Source organism: Acomys minous (assembly GCF_964271855.1).
Source record: "Acomys minous genome assembly, chromosome: 17".
NCBI classification, from domain to species: Eukaryota; Metazoa; Chordata; class Mammalia; order Rodentia; family Muridae; genus Acomys; species Acomys minous.
Genome location: NC_140500.1, coordinates 58,961,479 through 58,979,713, shown reverse-complemented (window position 1 = coordinate 58,979,713; position 18,235 = coordinate 58,961,479). Strand labels below are relative to the sequence as shown.

General features: G+C 40.7%; 1 protein-coding gene across 2 annotated transcripts in view; it reads right to left on the bottom strand.

Moving 5' to 3' along the window:
- The window catches only part of EXOC6B (exocyst complex component 6B), a 434,863-nt gene that overhangs the window by 179,305 nt on the left and 237,323 nt on the right, over positions 1-18,235 (bottom strand). For both annotated transcript variants that reach the window (XM_084764962.1, XM_084764963.1), the window contains exons 17-18: positions 8,884-9,018; positions 1,584-1,763 (exon numbers count right to left, since the gene is read on the bottom strand). In XM_084764962.1, coding sequence (XP_084621088.1) covers positions 1,584-1,763; positions 8,884-9,018 — 315 coding nt within the window. The remainder of the gene's footprint in view (positions 1-1,583; positions 1,764-8,883; positions 9,019-18,235) is intronic.

The window sequence follows — 18,235 nt, the reverse complement described above, 5'->3', positions numbered from 1 at the left end:
CCTTAACTAGCAACAGGGTAACTAAAGGTGCATAATGACTGCAAGCCAAGCAAGTGACTAAGGATCACCCCATATACTTACTCAATAAGGGAAAGAATAAATATAATTAGAAGGCAGAATCTTAGAAAGCAGAATCTATGCAGTTTAAATAAAGTGTCTAACAACAAACAAAAACACTATGAAGGATGAACATTTCACTAAAACTCAAATCCATCAATATGTACATAAATAATAAGTAATAAACATAACTTTAAATTACTGGAGCAATCAATAAACAACCATGAACTAGCTAAAAAGATAGGTAAGTTCATCGAAGAATTTCAATTCATCAAGAAATGTCAAACGATGTTCTAAAACTAAAGAAACAGATCTTTTTTTTTCAGTTCTTATCTATTTTTTTCTCCTTTATTAATTTATTCTTGTTACATCTCAATGGTTATCCCATCCCTTGTATCCTCCCATTCTTCCCTCCCTCCCATTTTCCCCTTATTCCCCTCCCCTATGACTGTTCCTGAGGGGGATTACCTCCCCCTGTATATGTTCATAGGGTATGAAGTCTCCTCTTGGTAACCTGCCGTCCCTCCTCTGAGTGCCACCAGGTCTCCCCCTCCAGGGGACATGGTCAAATATGAGGCACCAGAGTATGTGAGAAAGTAATATCCCACTCTCCACTTTACTGTGGAGAGTGTTCTGTCCATTGGCTAGATCTGGGTAGGGGTTTAAGGTTTACCGCCTGTATTGTCCTTGGCTGGTGCCTTAGTTTGAGCGGGACCCCTGTGCCCAAATCTGCCTATCATAATGTTCTACTTGTAGGCTTCCAGGACCCTCTGGATCCTCCTACTTTGCCTTTCTCCCATGATTCTCTCATCTAGAGTCCCACTAGAATGTCCTCTCCTCTGTCTCAGTTTCCTGGTAAGTGAAGGCTTTCGTGGGACATGCCCCTTGGGCTAATATGCAGATATCAGTGAGTATATACCATTTGAGTCTTTCTGCTTCTGAGTTAACTCACTCATTATGATCATTTCTAGCTCAATCCATTTATCCACAAATTTTGGGAATTCCTTGTTTTTAATAGCTGAATAGTATTCCATAGTGTATATGTACCACAGTTTCTTTATCCATTCTTCTATTGAGGGACACTTAGGCTGTTTCCATGTTCTGGCTATTATGAATAAGGCTGCTATGAACATGGTTGAGCAAATTTTCTTGCTGTGTGCTGGAGCATCTTCTGGGTATATTCCAAGGAGTGGAATAGCTGGGTCTTGAGGAAGCCCTATAGAAACAGATCTTAAATGTGAACTGCAAGTCTCCTTGATGCTCTTGACAATGTCTATGTCATGTCCTATATTTATGACTGTGAACTTAGTTGTAAGACCTTCAGTACAGGCAAACTGCAAAAGTCTTTGAAAACAAGCTCTATGGGAGGCTTCGGAATTCCTGCAACGCTCACTCATCTACTAGAAGCTCTTAGACATTCAAGAGGTCCGTGGCAAGCTAAATCATAAATGAAGACTTGGGCAAAGCTACATGTTAAGGCATCGTTTTCCTATTTTGAGGGGAAAATGGGCGCTACGACCACTTACAGGAAGGTGTGTAAATACAGCAAACGTGCTGCGAAGGAAGGCGATGAGGTCGACTAGGTAGTCGCTCGCTTTGTTGTCCAGGTCTCCGGTCATCCAGTCATAGTCAGCCAGCTGCAGAAACTGGTCAATCTTCTGATTTAAGTTTGTGTATATCTCTTCTTCAGCTGCATGTCGAGCGTCCTGCGAAATTTAAAAACACATTCAGGTGGCTAGGGGGAAAACGGCAAGCATGTATGTGATGCAGCCACCACATGTCTATATGCACTTAGTAACACCTGGGAGTGTGAACCACATCAGCCACCAGGAACACTGCCCTCCCATGAGGCACAAAGAAATGTTCTCTAACTCTTTTTTTTTTTTTTTTTTTTTTTTTTTTTTTTTTTTTTGGCATGCGCTCACTGTCCACCCCCCTCTCTTTCTGAGGAGAGGCTTGAATGATCTGCAAGAAAAGCTATTCTTTTTCTTCACAAATAAGGAATTCCACACCCCTACAATCTATTTCCTTTATTTTCTCATTTCTGCCATAAAGATAATTTACTTTCAGAGTTTGATTCCACTTTGACTCTTTATGTGACTCCAAAAAGGCTCCTGCCTATATATCCTCCAATTCCTCCAGCTGCTTGTAAATATGCCTTGCTTATAACGTGATCCTTTCTCACTGGTCACTGTCAGAACTCTTAAGCTTCCTTCACCATAGGGCTCATTTAAAGGCTAATCTATACAGCTTAGTCCTACAAAGGTAAGACAGCACCAAGAAGTCCTAGATCACATAACTTTGTGGTGCCTTGTATAGGAGACTCATTTTACACATGATCTTAGTGAAGTCTCTAGTAAGTATTTTTGAACGTAATTTTCTAGGAAAGGTATCTTCAGGACAAATGAATATCATGTGGACAAAATCATCAGGGTTCTAAGACTAAACATGCCACAAACAACTTGCTACCACATCTGATATTCATCTTTCAGTGTGGGCTTGCTTGACTGCTATTGAACACAACACCTAGCACTCCACCGCCCACGACCCTCACTGTAGGGCTCACTCATGGCATATATTCACTCTAGTCTCAAATCTTCTCAATTTCTCTAAGTGATTTATTTTCTATGGTTTCCAGGTCTGTCTTCAACACAGATCTGCTCTAAATACATTCTAGTTCATGGCCCACGTATCTGAATGCTTTATGGACACCTTTCACCACAGAAACGTTGAAAGCATAAAACTGAAATCTGGAATTAGAATTTTCCATACTCTCCACCTGTTCTTTTCAGGTCAAGGCAGTTATCTAAAAGACACAACTGCCATCTTCCCTTCAGTCAGAGACACAGCTGCGTAACTCACAACTGTTAGATCTGTCTTTAACTTATCCTTTTCTATTTTTTCTCTTACTTAACTTATGCATGCTTTTGAGTCTATAGTACACCTAAAGATGGTATTAATTTAACTGAAGAATGCTTTCAAATTTATTAATTGACAAGATCATATGTTTTTGTCATGTTCAACAAAGTATTTTGAATGTGTAGATGGCATGATTGAGCTAATTAATATACACAATTCAAGCTTAGAATGCCATGCATTGCCTTAAATATTTATTACGATTGTGATGAAAATTTTTAAAACAGATCTTTCCATAATTTTTCAAGATACATTTATTAACTATAGCTACCTGCTGTAGAATGAGCACCTGAACTGTCATTTGTATTACTTATAACATCTACTCTACCAGATAAAAGGTTATATTTCATTATGTTTCAATAGTATTTCCTTCATGAAGCATGGCTGAGCATTTTGTCATATGTTTGTTAGCCATCTGTTTGTCTTAATGACATTCCTTGACTTGTTTTTAAAAATCCGTCTATCAGTTCTATTACCGTGCAGAGTTGTGAGTGTTTTATAAAATTTGAGTATTGATGACTTTCTTATAGGTACCACATGACCTAGAACTATGCTCTCCTAATTCAATGGGGAGTCTCTTACCTCTAGGGACTTTTGTCTTATTGGAAAGAACATCTTCAGTTTGGTGCACCCTCCTTTGCCTATTTTCACTCTTATTGCCTATACTTTATTTTATGTGGAAATTCTTATTTTTATTAATTTATTCTTGTTACATCTCAATGGTTATCCCATCCCTTGTATCCTCCCATTCTTCCCTCTCTCCCATTTTCCCCTTATTCCCCTCCCCTATGACTCTTCCTGAGGGGGACTTCTCCCCCTATATATGCTCATAGGGTATCAAGTCTCTTTTTGGTAACCTGCTATCCTTCCTCTGAGTGCCACCAGGTCTCCCCCTCCAGGGGACATGGTCAAATATGAGGCACCAGAGTATGTGAGAAAGTCATATCCCACTTTCCACTCTACTGTGGAGAATGTTCTGTCCATTGGCTAGATCTGGGTAGGGGTTTGAAGTTTACTGCCTGTATTGTCCTTGGCTGATGCCTTAGTTTGAACGGGACCCCTGGGCCCAAATATGCCTATCACAATGTTCTACTTGTAGGTTTCTAGGACCCACTGGATCCTTCTACTTTGCTATTCTCCCATGCTTCTCTCATCTAGAGTCCCAATAGGATGTCCTCCTCTCTGTCCCAGTTTCCTGGTAAGTGAAGGCTTTCGTGGGACATGCCCCTTGGGGTAGTATGCAGATATCAGTGAGTATATACCATTTGAGTCTTTCTGCTTCTGGGTTAACTCACTCATTATGATCATTTCTAGCTCAATCCATTTATCCACAAATTTTGGGAATTCCTTGTTTTTAATAGCTGAGTAGTATTCCATAGTGTATATGTACCACAGTTTCTTTATCCATTCTTCTACTGAGGGACACTTAGGCTGTTTCCATGTTCTGGCTACTATGAATAAGGCTGCTATGAACATGGTTGAGCAAATTTTCTTGTTGTGTGCTGGAGCATCTTCTGGGTATATTCCAAGGAGTGGAATAGCTGGGTCTTGAGGAAGCCCTATTCCCAGTTTTCTGAGATAGCACCAGATAGATTTCCAAAGTGGATGTACTAGTTTGCATTCCCACCAGCAATGAAGGAGCGTTCCTCTCTCCCCACATCCTCGCCAGCATGTGATGTTGCTTGAATTTTTTATCTTAGCCATTCTGATGGTTGCCTATACTTTTATGGTCACTTTAAAAAATATTGTCCAAGACAGGGCCATGAACTTTTCTACTTCGGTTTCTTCTAGTGGTCTCATAGTTTCAGGCATGTTATTTATACCTTTAATCCACTTTTTATATGAATGCAGAGCTCACTGACCGGAAGGCTTGTTAGTAAGATGCTGTCACCCCCTGGAATCCTGAGAAGTAGTTACTAAGTGGGTGCTGAGAACCAAACTCAAGTCCCCTGTGAGAAGAGCAAGTATTCTTAAATGCTGACCCATCTCTCCAGCAAACTTAATGGATGTCTTTGTTTTTACTTGCCTATGTTTCATATTTTTATGTACTTTAGATTCAAGTTCTTTATTAAGAAACAAGGCACACAAACATTTTCTTTGTATCTGTGTATTGTTTTATATTTCTCTGAACAGTGTTTTTTTCTGAGCATAAATTTGGTAACTTTATGTTTATTTCCAGATGGCAGGAGCATAAAAGCAGTCTTGCTATATAGTCTAGGCTAGCCTCACACTTACTATGTAACCCAGGATGGCCTGTAACTCACACCCACTTTCCTGTCCTAGCTTCTGGAACGCTGGGATTACAGGCATGCCCTTATAACTACAGCTAAAAAGTTTTCATTATTAACAAATCTTACTTATCTTTTACTGTATATAGAAAGGTGTGAACAGTGGGATTGGGAAGAAGGCTCTGTGCTTGCTGATCTTCCGGAGGCTAGAAGTTGGCTGCAGCATCCACATGGGTGACTCACAACCATCTATAACCTCAGCTCTCAGGGATCTGATACTCTCTTCTAGCCTCCAAGGGCACACACACGTGTGGCATGCATACACACACACACACACACACACACACACACACACACACACACACACACACACACACACACATTATACATCGAAGTAACCAAAATGAATCTTTAAGAAAAAAAGCTGCTGCCAAGTCCAAGGACACCTATGTAAGATCTGCCTTTGGGACTCTCGTTGTTTTTTGCTGCTTTCACAAATGTCCAGCAACATTTGTTGAAAAGGAAACCATTCTATTCTCTATTAAGGTACCTTTACTCTTCCAAAACGATGAGTTGAGTACCTAGGTATGTGCCTAGTTTTAGGGTAAGCAGTCCACGTTATTCAACTATTTGACTATTTTCTGACCAAAATTATATGTCTATATCTTTACTTATAGTAATAAACTCAAGTACTCAGTCCTCTAACTGTAGTTTTTAACACTGTGTTATCCATCTTGTGTGTTTTGTCTGTCCAAATTTATGTGAAAAATACTTAGATCTTTGGTTTCTTTCATCAGAGTTTTGTAGTGCTCATAGGAATTGTATTTTGTAAGACTAATAATTAAGTACTGTAGTTTTATTTCTTGTTATTAATATAAATAGAATTATGGTTGTTTTTCAAACTTCAGACTATAGTTGGTCACTACTAATATGAAGGGGGGAAAGCCTTGTTTTCGTCTAAGTCAATTTGTCCATTTTGGAAGTTGTTAACCCGCACTGCTGGTTCACTCAGGAATTTAAGTTTTATTCCTTCTCAAATCTCTGAGGGGCACTGAAGGCCAGATAGTATAGTTTTACATTCAAGTTTAGCTGGTTAGGGGATAAGATCTATTTAGATCAAGATAAAGAAGTTAAGTTTTAAGAGTTGAGATAGGATAGATATTGAATTTCATCCATAAATTTACACCCAACAAGACAGGAAAGACATTTATTCAAGCTGGAAAAATACAAATAGCCAAACCACTATGAATGTAACATTTATAGAACTCATGATTGTCACATGGTTCTCCCTGCTTTATGTAGTTTATTTTATACATGCATAATACAAGAAATGTATTTTAAAAAATAAATAAAAACAGAAAATTTATGTGGAAAAAAAAACCCTGGTTTTTACACTACCTTGTATCCTGACCCTTAATATAACCAGTTCTTTTCATTATTCTGTCATTTCCTTAAGATTTCCTATATTGCTCATGTTGTTTCTTCCTTCTCTCTCCACACAGCTTTCCTTGTCTTGTGTTGTTAGACAGTGAAGAGGAGTGGTACAAGTGGGAAGCTCTGCTTCCTTGTTCATGATCTTAACAGGAAAACATCGAGCTTCTCGCCATTACACGTATGACGTTATTGTGTGGGTTTTCTAGATATTTTTTATAAGGTGGAGGAAGTGTCCTCCACTCCCATCTTGATTTTGTTTGCTGAGAATTTAGCATAATTGACTATTTTTGTTCATCTACTAATACAGCTTTCCCTTTTGAGTCTGTTTGATATGATGGCTCTCACTGACTGATTTCTGAATGCTGATGCACATTTGAAGACCTGAAATAAGTAGCACTTGACTACAACACACTTGCTAGTTTATGAAGAGTTGTGGTCATGTTCGTGACACCCATGACATTTTCCTTTCTTATATGTGTGTCTGATATTAGGTCAAGTTACCTCAGGAAATGAAACTGACAGGATTCTCTGATATAATTTTCTAGAAATACATTATAGAAAATGGGTATAATATCTTCCTTAATTTTTCAGAATTCACCAGTGAGTCGAACTATGTTCAACTTTATAAGGCTATCAATTATTGACTCAGTTTCTCTAAGAGGTAAAGCTACTCAGATTATCTGCTTCCCCAAGTGTGAGCAATGACAGAATGTACCTAATACAAATCAACCTCAAAGCACATGCTAAATAAAGGTTTGGTCTCTATTCTTTAGGACTATTGGGGAAAGGTTGAACTTTTAGGAGATGGGGGTTACTGGGAAGAAATCAAGTCACTGGATGCACATTTGTGAAGAGGCTATGAGAACTCTGGCTCCTTCCTGCAACATTTTTTATTTTCTTTCTGGCCACCATGGAATAGGCAGCCTCTCTTCCCCACAAATTCTTCTTGTACTGTGTCTATGCATTGTGCCATGCCACAAGCCCAAAGCATTTGGCCAATGAATTAAGGACTGAATCCTCCCAAACTATAAGCCAAAATAAACTTTTCTTGGCATTGGGAAGATGACTGTGATTATGAGCACTTGCTACTTGTCAGGAGGATCAGAGTTCATTCCCAGGACCATGTTAGGAAGATCTGTAACTCCAGCCCCAGGGAGTCCAATATTTTCCTCTGGCTTCTGAGGACACCTGCACTCACTCACATGCACATACCCAGACAGACAGACACAGAGTCAGACACACAATGAAAAGCAAATTTAAATAAACTTCTCTCTCTTTTGATTGTTGTAGTTGTTTTTGATGCCAGTTCCATGAAGTCCGGGCTGGCCTCAGACTCTCTACGTAGCTGAGAGAGACCTTCACCTTTCTTGTCTCCACCTCTCTGTGCTGGGAGCAAGTGGCTCCACCTTCCGTCTTGTAAGATGATTATACTAGGTGTTTTGTAGTGATATTAAAAAGTGGCTAAAACAGTTTTCCCACAAAAAGTGATCTAAATTATCACAACTTTCAAAAGAATTCTTCACAGTATTTCTTTATTATCCTCTTAATGAAAATGGGTGAGATCAGTAGTGCCATTAGCAATTTGTATCTTTTTCTACTTTTCTCTTGGTTAGACTGGTTTTAAAATTTAATTACTTTATTTTACTTTTGGCAAAGGATCAACTTTTGATTTGATTGATTTCCAATCTGATCTTATTTTTACTGCTTATTTCTTTAGCTGACATTGGATTTAAGAAGTTCTTTTTCAAATAAATTCCTAATGTTCCAGCTCCACTTGCAAATCATCCTTTCTCAGCCAGTGCTCTGTACGGAGGAGTGAGTATTCTGTTCCTGCTTGACAACACTCCTTATGAATATCGGTTATAGAGCTGGTTGAAGATGTCAATGAGTTCAATGTTATCCTTTCCCTTTTCTGATGCCTGAACTTCTAACTTACACATATAAATTTACTAGGAACAGATGCCTGTACAGAAAATGTTCTTTCATAATCTCTTCAGATACCTACAATTCTCTCATTAGTGCTTTGAAAGTAAGACAATTTTAAATAATTTTTCTAGCACTAGTCATGTTTACATTTTAACATTACCACTCCTCAAATCTCTTATTCTCTTCTCTATAGGAACAAAAGATGTATCCCAATCTGAAGTACTAGAGCTCTCTTAGTACCAGAGGCCCATATGCAAGCTGCTTAGGGACTATGCCCGTGTATTGTGCCATGGCTACCCGCTCTGTGCTAGAGGGTTCTTACCTTGAAAGTTGTGGTGCCATAGAGCTTGGTGGTATGGACCGTCTCTGGAAGCACATTAGTGATATTGGTGATGAATTCCTCCAGGTATTTACAGGACTTCTCCAAGTGTGTTGTATTGATGATTATCTGGACAAGCTAGAAAAGAGTAAGCACATGCAATGCTCATTCAACTATTCACCCACAAATGATGGCTCATCAGGCACTTGAGCAGTCAGCAGGGTACTCCACAGGCTACCTTACAGGAAGCCTCATCCAAGAAAACACCGCAAACATCCTGGAGCATCTCCTATTTACCCATTTAAAGCGACATTTTTCACTATATAGTAAATATATTCTTTTATTTTTTTTAAAGGCCAAATTTGAGTGGTGGCTGTTAGGCTTCTGCTTCAGTCAGCCTACCTGTGGTATCACTGCCTACCTGCCATGGGGGCGTGGCCATGCCTTATATAAAAGGACAGACCTACCTTAACTCTCCCTCTCTCTTACTTCTTCCCCCTCCTCCTCCTCCTCCTCCTTCTTCTTCCCTCCCTCCCTCCGTCCCTCCCCCCCCCTCTCTCTCTCTCTCTCTCTCTCTCATACCCCTTCCCCCATGCTTACTTAATAAACCTCATATAATATAATCTCTATTGGGTATCTTATTATCTTATTTCTGGTACCTTGTTAACATGTCTTATTTTAAATATAAAATTGGTGGCCCCATACAGGGAAGGCTCTTTCAGAATTGTCTTAAGTCTGGAATCCTTTCTAGACTTATCTAGAACTATCTAGCACACTTCCCACCAACATTTCCTCCTGTTCCAAACTTCATTCTAAATCTCCATTCATTCCTGTCTGAATCCAACATCGCCATACCTTCAGTCCTAGATTCTAAGCTGAGGTAAATTTCTGCTGCTTCAAGCTCTCCTTGGACCTAGAGTGGAGCGCAGGTGATTCACTCTGCCATGTGCTGTTTGAGGAATACACAACATGGACCAGCAGACTGCTGTTGGCTTGGACTCTGAGTGGTGACCTGGCGACAGTCTGAATGCCCCACCATTGCCATTGTTCCTGACAGACCGTCTATTGTTGGGAAGCAAATACCCATCACAGAGTGTGACCAATATTGGGTCCCTCTGCTGGGAGTGACTTTGAGCTGGCTGTACTCTGCCAGGCATGCACTGGGACACACGTGATTCCTTCAGCCACCTGGCTGGAGCCCCCTGTGACACCGTTTGCAGCCCCACTGCTTGCTCCTACTGCCACAGAGGCTACCACTCCGGGACCCTAGCCTCAAGCTCCGGGCTTTTGGGGGACTCGTCTCAGGGACTGGTGGGTCACTCCTGCCTCGCTAGCAGCATTGGGCTGCATGGAGCTGACAGGGTCAGCAGAGAACCTGGAGCTAATGCTGCCTCAGTGCTTCCCTGGCTGCAAACACCCTGCCTGGTCACTGCAGCCTGCTGTACAAGCATGCCTCTGCGCTGGCTGCTACAACAGCTGAACATCATGGCAGCCTGATAACATTTTAAAATCTGCCTTCCACTGGTTGCTGACAACACTTGGCAGGCGCCATGTTGGTTCAGGACAGAGGAGGTGGAGCATCTTTAGGGGCAGCCACATAACTAGCTGCCATCTTTGTTAAGGGCAACTGCATGACTAACCACTATCTTTAAGGGCAACAACTTGATTAACCACCATCTTTATCATAAACACGTTCATCAACCCTATTCAAAACCTTGCTTAACTTCAAATACAATGGTTACCTAATTTTGACTTTCACATTTTTAAGACTATGCTTTTACCCTGATCCAAAATGTTTTTTTTCCTCATTTATGTCTTTACTAATTCTTATACAAGTAAATAAATGCTGTTCCTCCTGTTACCAGCTACCCTGGATTCAACTACAGGCTTCCTGGCTAATGGGTTTGATATAACTTTTTAAAATTATTCTACAATGTTCTATTGTATTAACATTCATTTGTTTACAATGTTAAAACTTAAATCATTATCTTATAAATATATTTGTCCTTATTTTATAGATATGATGTTATTGATCATACAGAAAACTGTTCTGCTATCTTTATGGACTGTGTTTATACCTTTCAGATTCCAACTTAACAGCAGTAAAAACCTAAAGTCTTAGTCTTTAATGATTAAGAAAAAGTATAAACAAAATTTGTCTATCTAAATATTCTTTAGATATTACCGCCATCTTAACTATAAGGTTGAGGATGGTTCCTAAACCTCCATGTAGGAAGGAACTGTTAAAAGTAGTTTTAAAATCTCTAAAACCTCTAAAACAAAAACCAAAACCAAAAAAACCTATGCTCCAGGCCTTAGCTGCTGCCCTGAGAAAACAGAGGCCTACAATTCCCCCTCCCACCAGGGTCCAGTCTGAGCCAGCTCTGCCAGGGAACTGTTTCAGATGAAGCCAAAAAAGAGACACTGGTCCCACAGCTGCTGCAGCCAAAACGGGACACCGGCCACACAGCCTTGCCTGTGGGCAGACTGACCTATAAATGTCAAATGCACACATGCAGGCTTGTCCTCTGTGCCCAGCCACTGGAGGTTCAACCAGCACAGGAGCTATAGACAGTTCAGACTTCAAGCTCCTTGACTTTGTGGAGTACAGATGGCTCTTAGATTCAGCAGCCTCACCAAACCCAGGGTAACACCGCAGGTCTGTTTTAACCTCATACTTGGGTCACACGTTCACATTGCCAACTTCTACCATGGGAGGTTTCCCAGCCTCCCAGCCTTCCCAGCCCTCATTATATGCAGGAGACCAAATTTAAACCTCACTCCTAGAGCAACTGTCAGGTTCCTCTAGGATGCCTTCTGAGAATTTCAAATCCCTAGGCCTACATTATAGCTGCAGCCAATCTTGGACAGATCCAAACTAAACTGTTTTAATTATTGCCAGGTATTGTGTAAAATGGAAGGACGTCCTCCATGTTCAAACCTTTTCTTTGCTCTCCTAAAATTTTCAAGCGTTGTCTCTTTCCTTATTTTCAAGCTTTTCCTCTTTGTTCTCCCAAGAGTTTCAAATGTACACCTAAAGGGAATTTTCTCCCTAACCTATATTGTCTTCTGCCCACATATATGTTCCAGTATCCTGCTAGACTTTCTACATCCAGGACATCGCCAAAGCAGCTACCCACAGTGCTCCAGTCCAACCTCACAGCTCATGTCAGCTGGACCTGCATTGCCCTTCCCAGCCACAGATGTTTGCAGACCTTGGACAGCAAATACAACAGCCTGTTCTTCCAAAACCTGGCCAACATTTCAGCCTTTTAGGCCCCTGTCACTGCCCTACCATCAGTAGGAGGTAGTTAAGACGATTACCTCGGCCCTTTTCCATTTACGAAAGGTTCAACTGGTGTGCTCCAAACCCAGGACAAACAGCTCCAGGTTCTCCCTGCACCTCTCAGTCGCTATCTATTGCAAGACATGGCTGACATACCGTGCCCTCTACCCTAAATTTTCAGGAAAGAGCTTTTCCTTCCTCTTCACCATATAATCTGGACAGTTTGTTACTATTTTTTTTCTTCTCTCTCTTTTCCCCTTACATGGCAGCCAAAAGCTGCTTCCAATAAACCTACATTTATATATTTCAACTTACCTTATATAAAAAACAACTTGACACTCCTCATTTTTATATTATAGGAAAAGGGACGAATGCTAGGATTCTGCTTCAGTCTGCCTACCTGTGATGTCACTGCCTACCTGCCATGGGGGCGTGGCCCTGCTGTATATAAAAAGACAGACCTACCTTGGCCCTCCCTCTCTCTTACTCTTACCTATGTATGTATGTATGTATGTATGTATGTATGTATGTATGTATGTATGTATCTTACTTTAATTATAAAAGTGGTAGTGTATGCCTTTGAGCTAGCACTTAGGAGGCAGAGGCAGATAGATCTCTGAGTTTGAGGCCAGCCTGGTATAAACAGAGAGAACCAGGACATCCAGGGCTTCACAGACAAAATCTGTCTCAAAAAAAGGCTGCTAGGCTTAATGAAATACAATTACCAAATGAATCAAAAGAATAAACATCCTGTTAAGCAATAAGTATAACTGAAAAAGCAAAGGATGTTTCAAAATTAGGCCTGGGGAGCACAGACATGTTAGACAAATTGTGAGAAGCCAACAACCTAGCTTAGTTCATAAGAGAAAAACCTAAACACAGAAGGGAGAGAAAACAAAATCCTTGATCTTGACAGAGTTTTCCCAATATTATCAGTCTGTTTCTTCAGATATAAAATATAAATAACTTCTAAAGCAGATAATCACTATGAACATTAAATATTTTGTTATTATTAGTGTTTCTCTCTTCTTATACAAAGGAATATTGGTGAGGTTCATTGCGAAGCTTGAGGTGTGGCTCAGGGCTGGAGTCAGTGCTTGGAATAGTGAGGCTTTGGTTCTGTTTCCAGCACACACACATTTACAGTCACAAGCATTGCTAAACAAAAATTACCCTCATTACCCTGTATAGGGAGAAAGATAAGAAAGAATATAAGAATTTCACATTTCATTTTGGTATATCATCTTTTCAAAACTGGTCAAATGAGCATAATAATAATTTCCAAGTTACTATAACAGAAATAAGGAAGCAGCTTTCTTTCAATCATGTAAGTTAAGTGGAACTAACAGCCAGGTCACCTGCCTTTTATCAGAAGTGTAGGATGGCAGCCCTGCAGTGTAGCAGTTGGTGAGTATTAGACTGAATGTCTGATCTGAAATTACTTTGGAGTTACACTCTGAAAAAGGAAAGAGGGGTCGAGGCAGGAGGGGGAAGAGGGAAAGGCAGGTCATTCCTACTGCTTCTTAACTCTGAAACTGTTCACGCTCTTCATAGTCTACTGGAGAGATGGCTTCTTTCTCTCTCTGTATTGTATTTTTCATTTTTATGAGAATATGTGTGGTGCCAAAGCTGGGACAGATGGGGGAATGTCAGTGTAGAGAGCGGGGTGACTTTGGGCCTTTGGGCCTAATGAAACCTACTATTTTTGTATAGGCTTGCGTAAAATAAAAACTACAAAGGACCACTCAATGGTTCTGCGGAATATCAAACAAACTCTGAGTAGGTCTATAACCAGAAAGTGCAAACTCATCTCCTTTTTAACACCCAGCACTGGGCAGAAACACAGGTCACTCTCAGGACACGAATGCTAGCTTCTACCAATAGCTCTTAAGTAATGAACAAAGCAACCTACCACTCTGTGTTGGGTCTGTCTGAAGACCTGGGCAAACAGGTACTTTTGAGACACTGACAACAAGTACCAAGATGCAGCTGTAAGAGATTCCCTCAGATGAAAAGATGACCATAGCTAAGACTAACTTTCTATTACTCCTCAGAAGCCACAAGACAGTGAAAATCTGTCCAGAACCCCTTGCCAATCATTTAAAGTGTGAGTTCAGAGATGGTATCCTGGATACAAGTCTACTGTCATGTCTCCTATAAAATCACCCCAAACACCAGCCCTTTACCATTAAAGTACTCGGGAAGAAAAGTGCATCCCCTAAATTGAGCAATTCATTACACTCTGTTGATCCTGTTTCTCTCTGAAAGGATAAAAAGCACACTAACTCTTATTTTATCTAAATCAAATCATTCCCTTTAAAATTATATATAAATTGTGTGACTTTCACAAATCTTATGCGTTTTCACTCTTTCAGTCCCCCAGCATCTCTCTTTAGCTGGAGCACTTCTCTCCAGCAAGCACACACCCCAACTTCTGTGTCTTCATTTTGTGTATGACCCACTGAGTAATTAGTATTTCTTGCCCAATTTAGGTCAGAGGTAATTTACTGAAGCAATGGCAACTTATTGGTACCTACATCACTAAAGAAAATGGCACCCCTCCCCCGAAAAGTAGTAGGCTCCAACAGTCCCTCAGGAAGGATGAAAGGGATGAAGGGGAGGAAAAGTAGCTGGGGCAAGGTTGTCGTGATGTAAAAGTCAGAAATGAAAGAGAGTTAAATTGGAGAACTAGAGATTTCCATTTTAAAACTAACATTACCTATAGGGAACACATTCTGTCTATCAAAAGAAATTCTAATAATAAGGGGAATCATGTCATGCTATAGAACTTTAAAAAAAAACAGTGGCAGTCAAAAAGAAAATTGTTCTGTTTTGCAGGATTTTGGCAGTTTAAAAAAATGAAAAAGGAGGCGGCTGTGCTGGGTACAGTAGTAATTTATCACGACTTTAAAAAGATCTGTCAACACAAGAGATCACCATGAATTGCATCATTGGGCTGTCAGTCACTCTTCAAGTGTTTCACTGCCAAGCACGGAATAGACTATTAAAACATTCCAGGATTATAGCACACGCCATGTCATTTTCAGAGGGAATTCTGCCTGTTAACGAGGTCTCGTGCTCTCCACTCCTGAATGACAGCTTCCACAACCCTGACAAGGCAGAGGCGTTAGAGGCTACCCTTGAACTGAAGATGAAACGAAGCCATCTGAGATATAGACTATCATCAGAGTCTGAGCTCCTTCCGTGGCATCATTATATTGTTTCAAGGACACAGAATTAGCAATAGACTAGATATTCATTATCTCTCATATAAAGTGCTATGAGAACAGTACAGCAAAGAAAAGATTATAGTGTAAACAGCAACTTATAAACTAAATGATAGACATCACTGTAGTAACAATCCATTAGGACTCTGAAGAATAAAAACTGAGAGTTTGAGTCTATCCTGGGCTACATAGGAAGGCTCCATCTCAAAAACAAAAACAAAAATAAAAACAGAAAAACCACCTCATATGAAGAAAATAAATGAACAAATCCCACTAAGAACAAGACGTTTTTCCTTCCATCCTTTCTGGTATGAAAGTGAATGTGAGTGAGCCTTAGCACAGAGTGCCCTCTGGCAGTCCCTGCCAAGCTCCTCCTACACACCCCCGGGGACCCGAGGAGCCATGGCAGGTACTCTCTTCTGGACAACTCCAGAAAAGAAATGTGTTCATCTTAAACAGCACCAGCCCTGCATCCCTAGCAGGATTTAGTTCTCAACTATAAATTTCTATATGCATATATTTCTTAGATCTACTTTTGTTTTATTTCCAGAAGCAGATAATTTTCTACCCCAAAACATCCTGGATTGGCCGAAAGCTGTAAGGTGAGATGTACATATTTTAATGGCTCCTAACTGCTCAATTTCTAAGGAGACAAAAACCAAATACCCATAGCAACACTAGTCTCATTCCCAAGAGTGTACTAACCTAAGACTAGAAGGGATTTTTATCTCCTTCTCATCCCAGCAGGCTCAAAAATACCAAAGTAAATGGACTACTAGTTCCAATTTCCAAGATTCTGTTCAAAATATTGACTTGAATATAAAGTATCTTAGCATAACTGACATGAGCACTGCCCCTGCTGTTGGGGATGGGGTGGGTGCTATGTGGTGTGTGAGACATAACAGGGCACAGCTGGTCACCTGTCTAAATCACAACAGAGCAAAAGCAGTTGCTTCAGGTCTGCTTATGTGCCACTATGACCACAACTTTAAGTCTGCATGTTAGCTAGGACCTACGAACACATATCTGACTTCTGCCAGGCCAGTTACAGCACTTTAAATTAATTTATTGTGAAAATTTACCTATCCTGGAAGGGAAAAAGATATTCCAAAGGGAGACACTTATAGCTTCCTTTCAGGTATCAGACTATTGAGATAACAGGCCTCAAAGTACAAGAATTTCTCCCCAATAACCACATGCTATGGAAGACTGGTGAGAGATTTCATAGGACTTCCTGCAGGAGAAGCTCAGACAATCCTGGGTCAGTGAGGAGCAGCTACTAAGTTATGCATACACCTCGGGCAAGGCCCTGAATATGAACCTGCAGGTCACTGGAACGTTCTGCTCCTCTTCCCAATGTGGCCACACTGAACCAATCTCCTTCCTCTGCTTCCACTATTACTGTTCCTTTGACTGAACAAGCCAGCATGGGTAGTTGAGCCCCATTTGCTAAGGCTGAAGGACCAGCCTTTGGTTCTAATGGTTGCAGTAACAAAAAGAGCAAAGAAACAAAGCTTCCTTCAGTTTTTCTTTTAGAAGGAAACCTTTTCAATTTTTGTTTCAAAGCTTATGCTGAGCTAATTTCTGGTGTAGAGCTTAAAATTACTCATACTCCCGGACTTTTAGCTCAAAACAGAGATATTAACATCAATATGGATAAAAAATACAGTGAATACATTTTAAATAATAAAACAAATAGTAAAGCATCAGGTATAGTATGTACTGAGAACACATCTTGGTAGAAACACATTTGATAATAGGACATCTTGTTCAAAAAAAATCTAGTAGACCTGACAAGCACTGCCTGCATGCTCAGAATGCTTAGTAATACCAAGCAGGAGGTACTGGTATCCTCTGTGGCCTGAACACCGTTCTAAATACTTAGTATGCTCACTTACAATCCTCAAACAATGCAATGAAACATGTGATGCCTCAACATGAAGCTCAGTCATTTCCCAAAAACACACTACGGATCAGAGGGGCAGCACTGGAAGCAAAAAGCCTGGGGAAAGGTACAAATACACAGTCATCAACTGCTTTTCCACAGACCTGGAAGCAGCAGCTCATGAAAAGAAGAGGCACTTGCTGAGTCAAGCAGGCATCACACAAGGCTTGAGACAGCAAGTTCAAGCAGGAGCTAGAACTAAAAGATAGTATGAAGCAAGTGGAAGCAAGAAAACCAGGAAGGCAGCAAGAAGGACGGGGGGAAAGACGGCATGGACAACGCACAGAGAAAGAGCGAGAAGAGGTATGGTGTACCCAACGCAAGGCAAGGCAGACTGGCAGGGGTAGCTCATATGGAGGTTTCCACACTGAATCACTTGCTGAAGGAGGACGTTGAAGTGTATGTTGTCAACGTGTTTCCATCACTTGAGTGCTCCGTGACACCAAACCAGAGCTATAAATCTCTGCCTCTCTGGCACAAGATAATTAAGAATCATTGTAACGATAGAGCTGACAAAGTGTAAATGGTCTCCCCCAGCTGAGATTCAGTAAGGAAGCAACACAATCATTTAATGACAGCAGAAGAGGGTCTGACCCCTACCCCCACCTTTCCTTGTTTGTAGGCTCCCTGGTAAAGGAAAAAGCTAGGCCATTTTCGGATACAGAGAGTGAATCATGACAATTCTATCCCAAAACATAGAAAGCAGACTCAGAAGAACGAGGGGAGGAGCCTAAGCCATGGCTCCATGGACTTCCAACTTTGAGAACTTGCTGTAGTATAGCTCCCTCACAGTCGGTGTCATTCCTCTGCAGTTCCTTCTCCACGGCAGTGTCAGCTGCTCTGCACTGTCTTCAGCATGGGATGCTAACAGTAACTACTTTTACCATAATCCTTGAC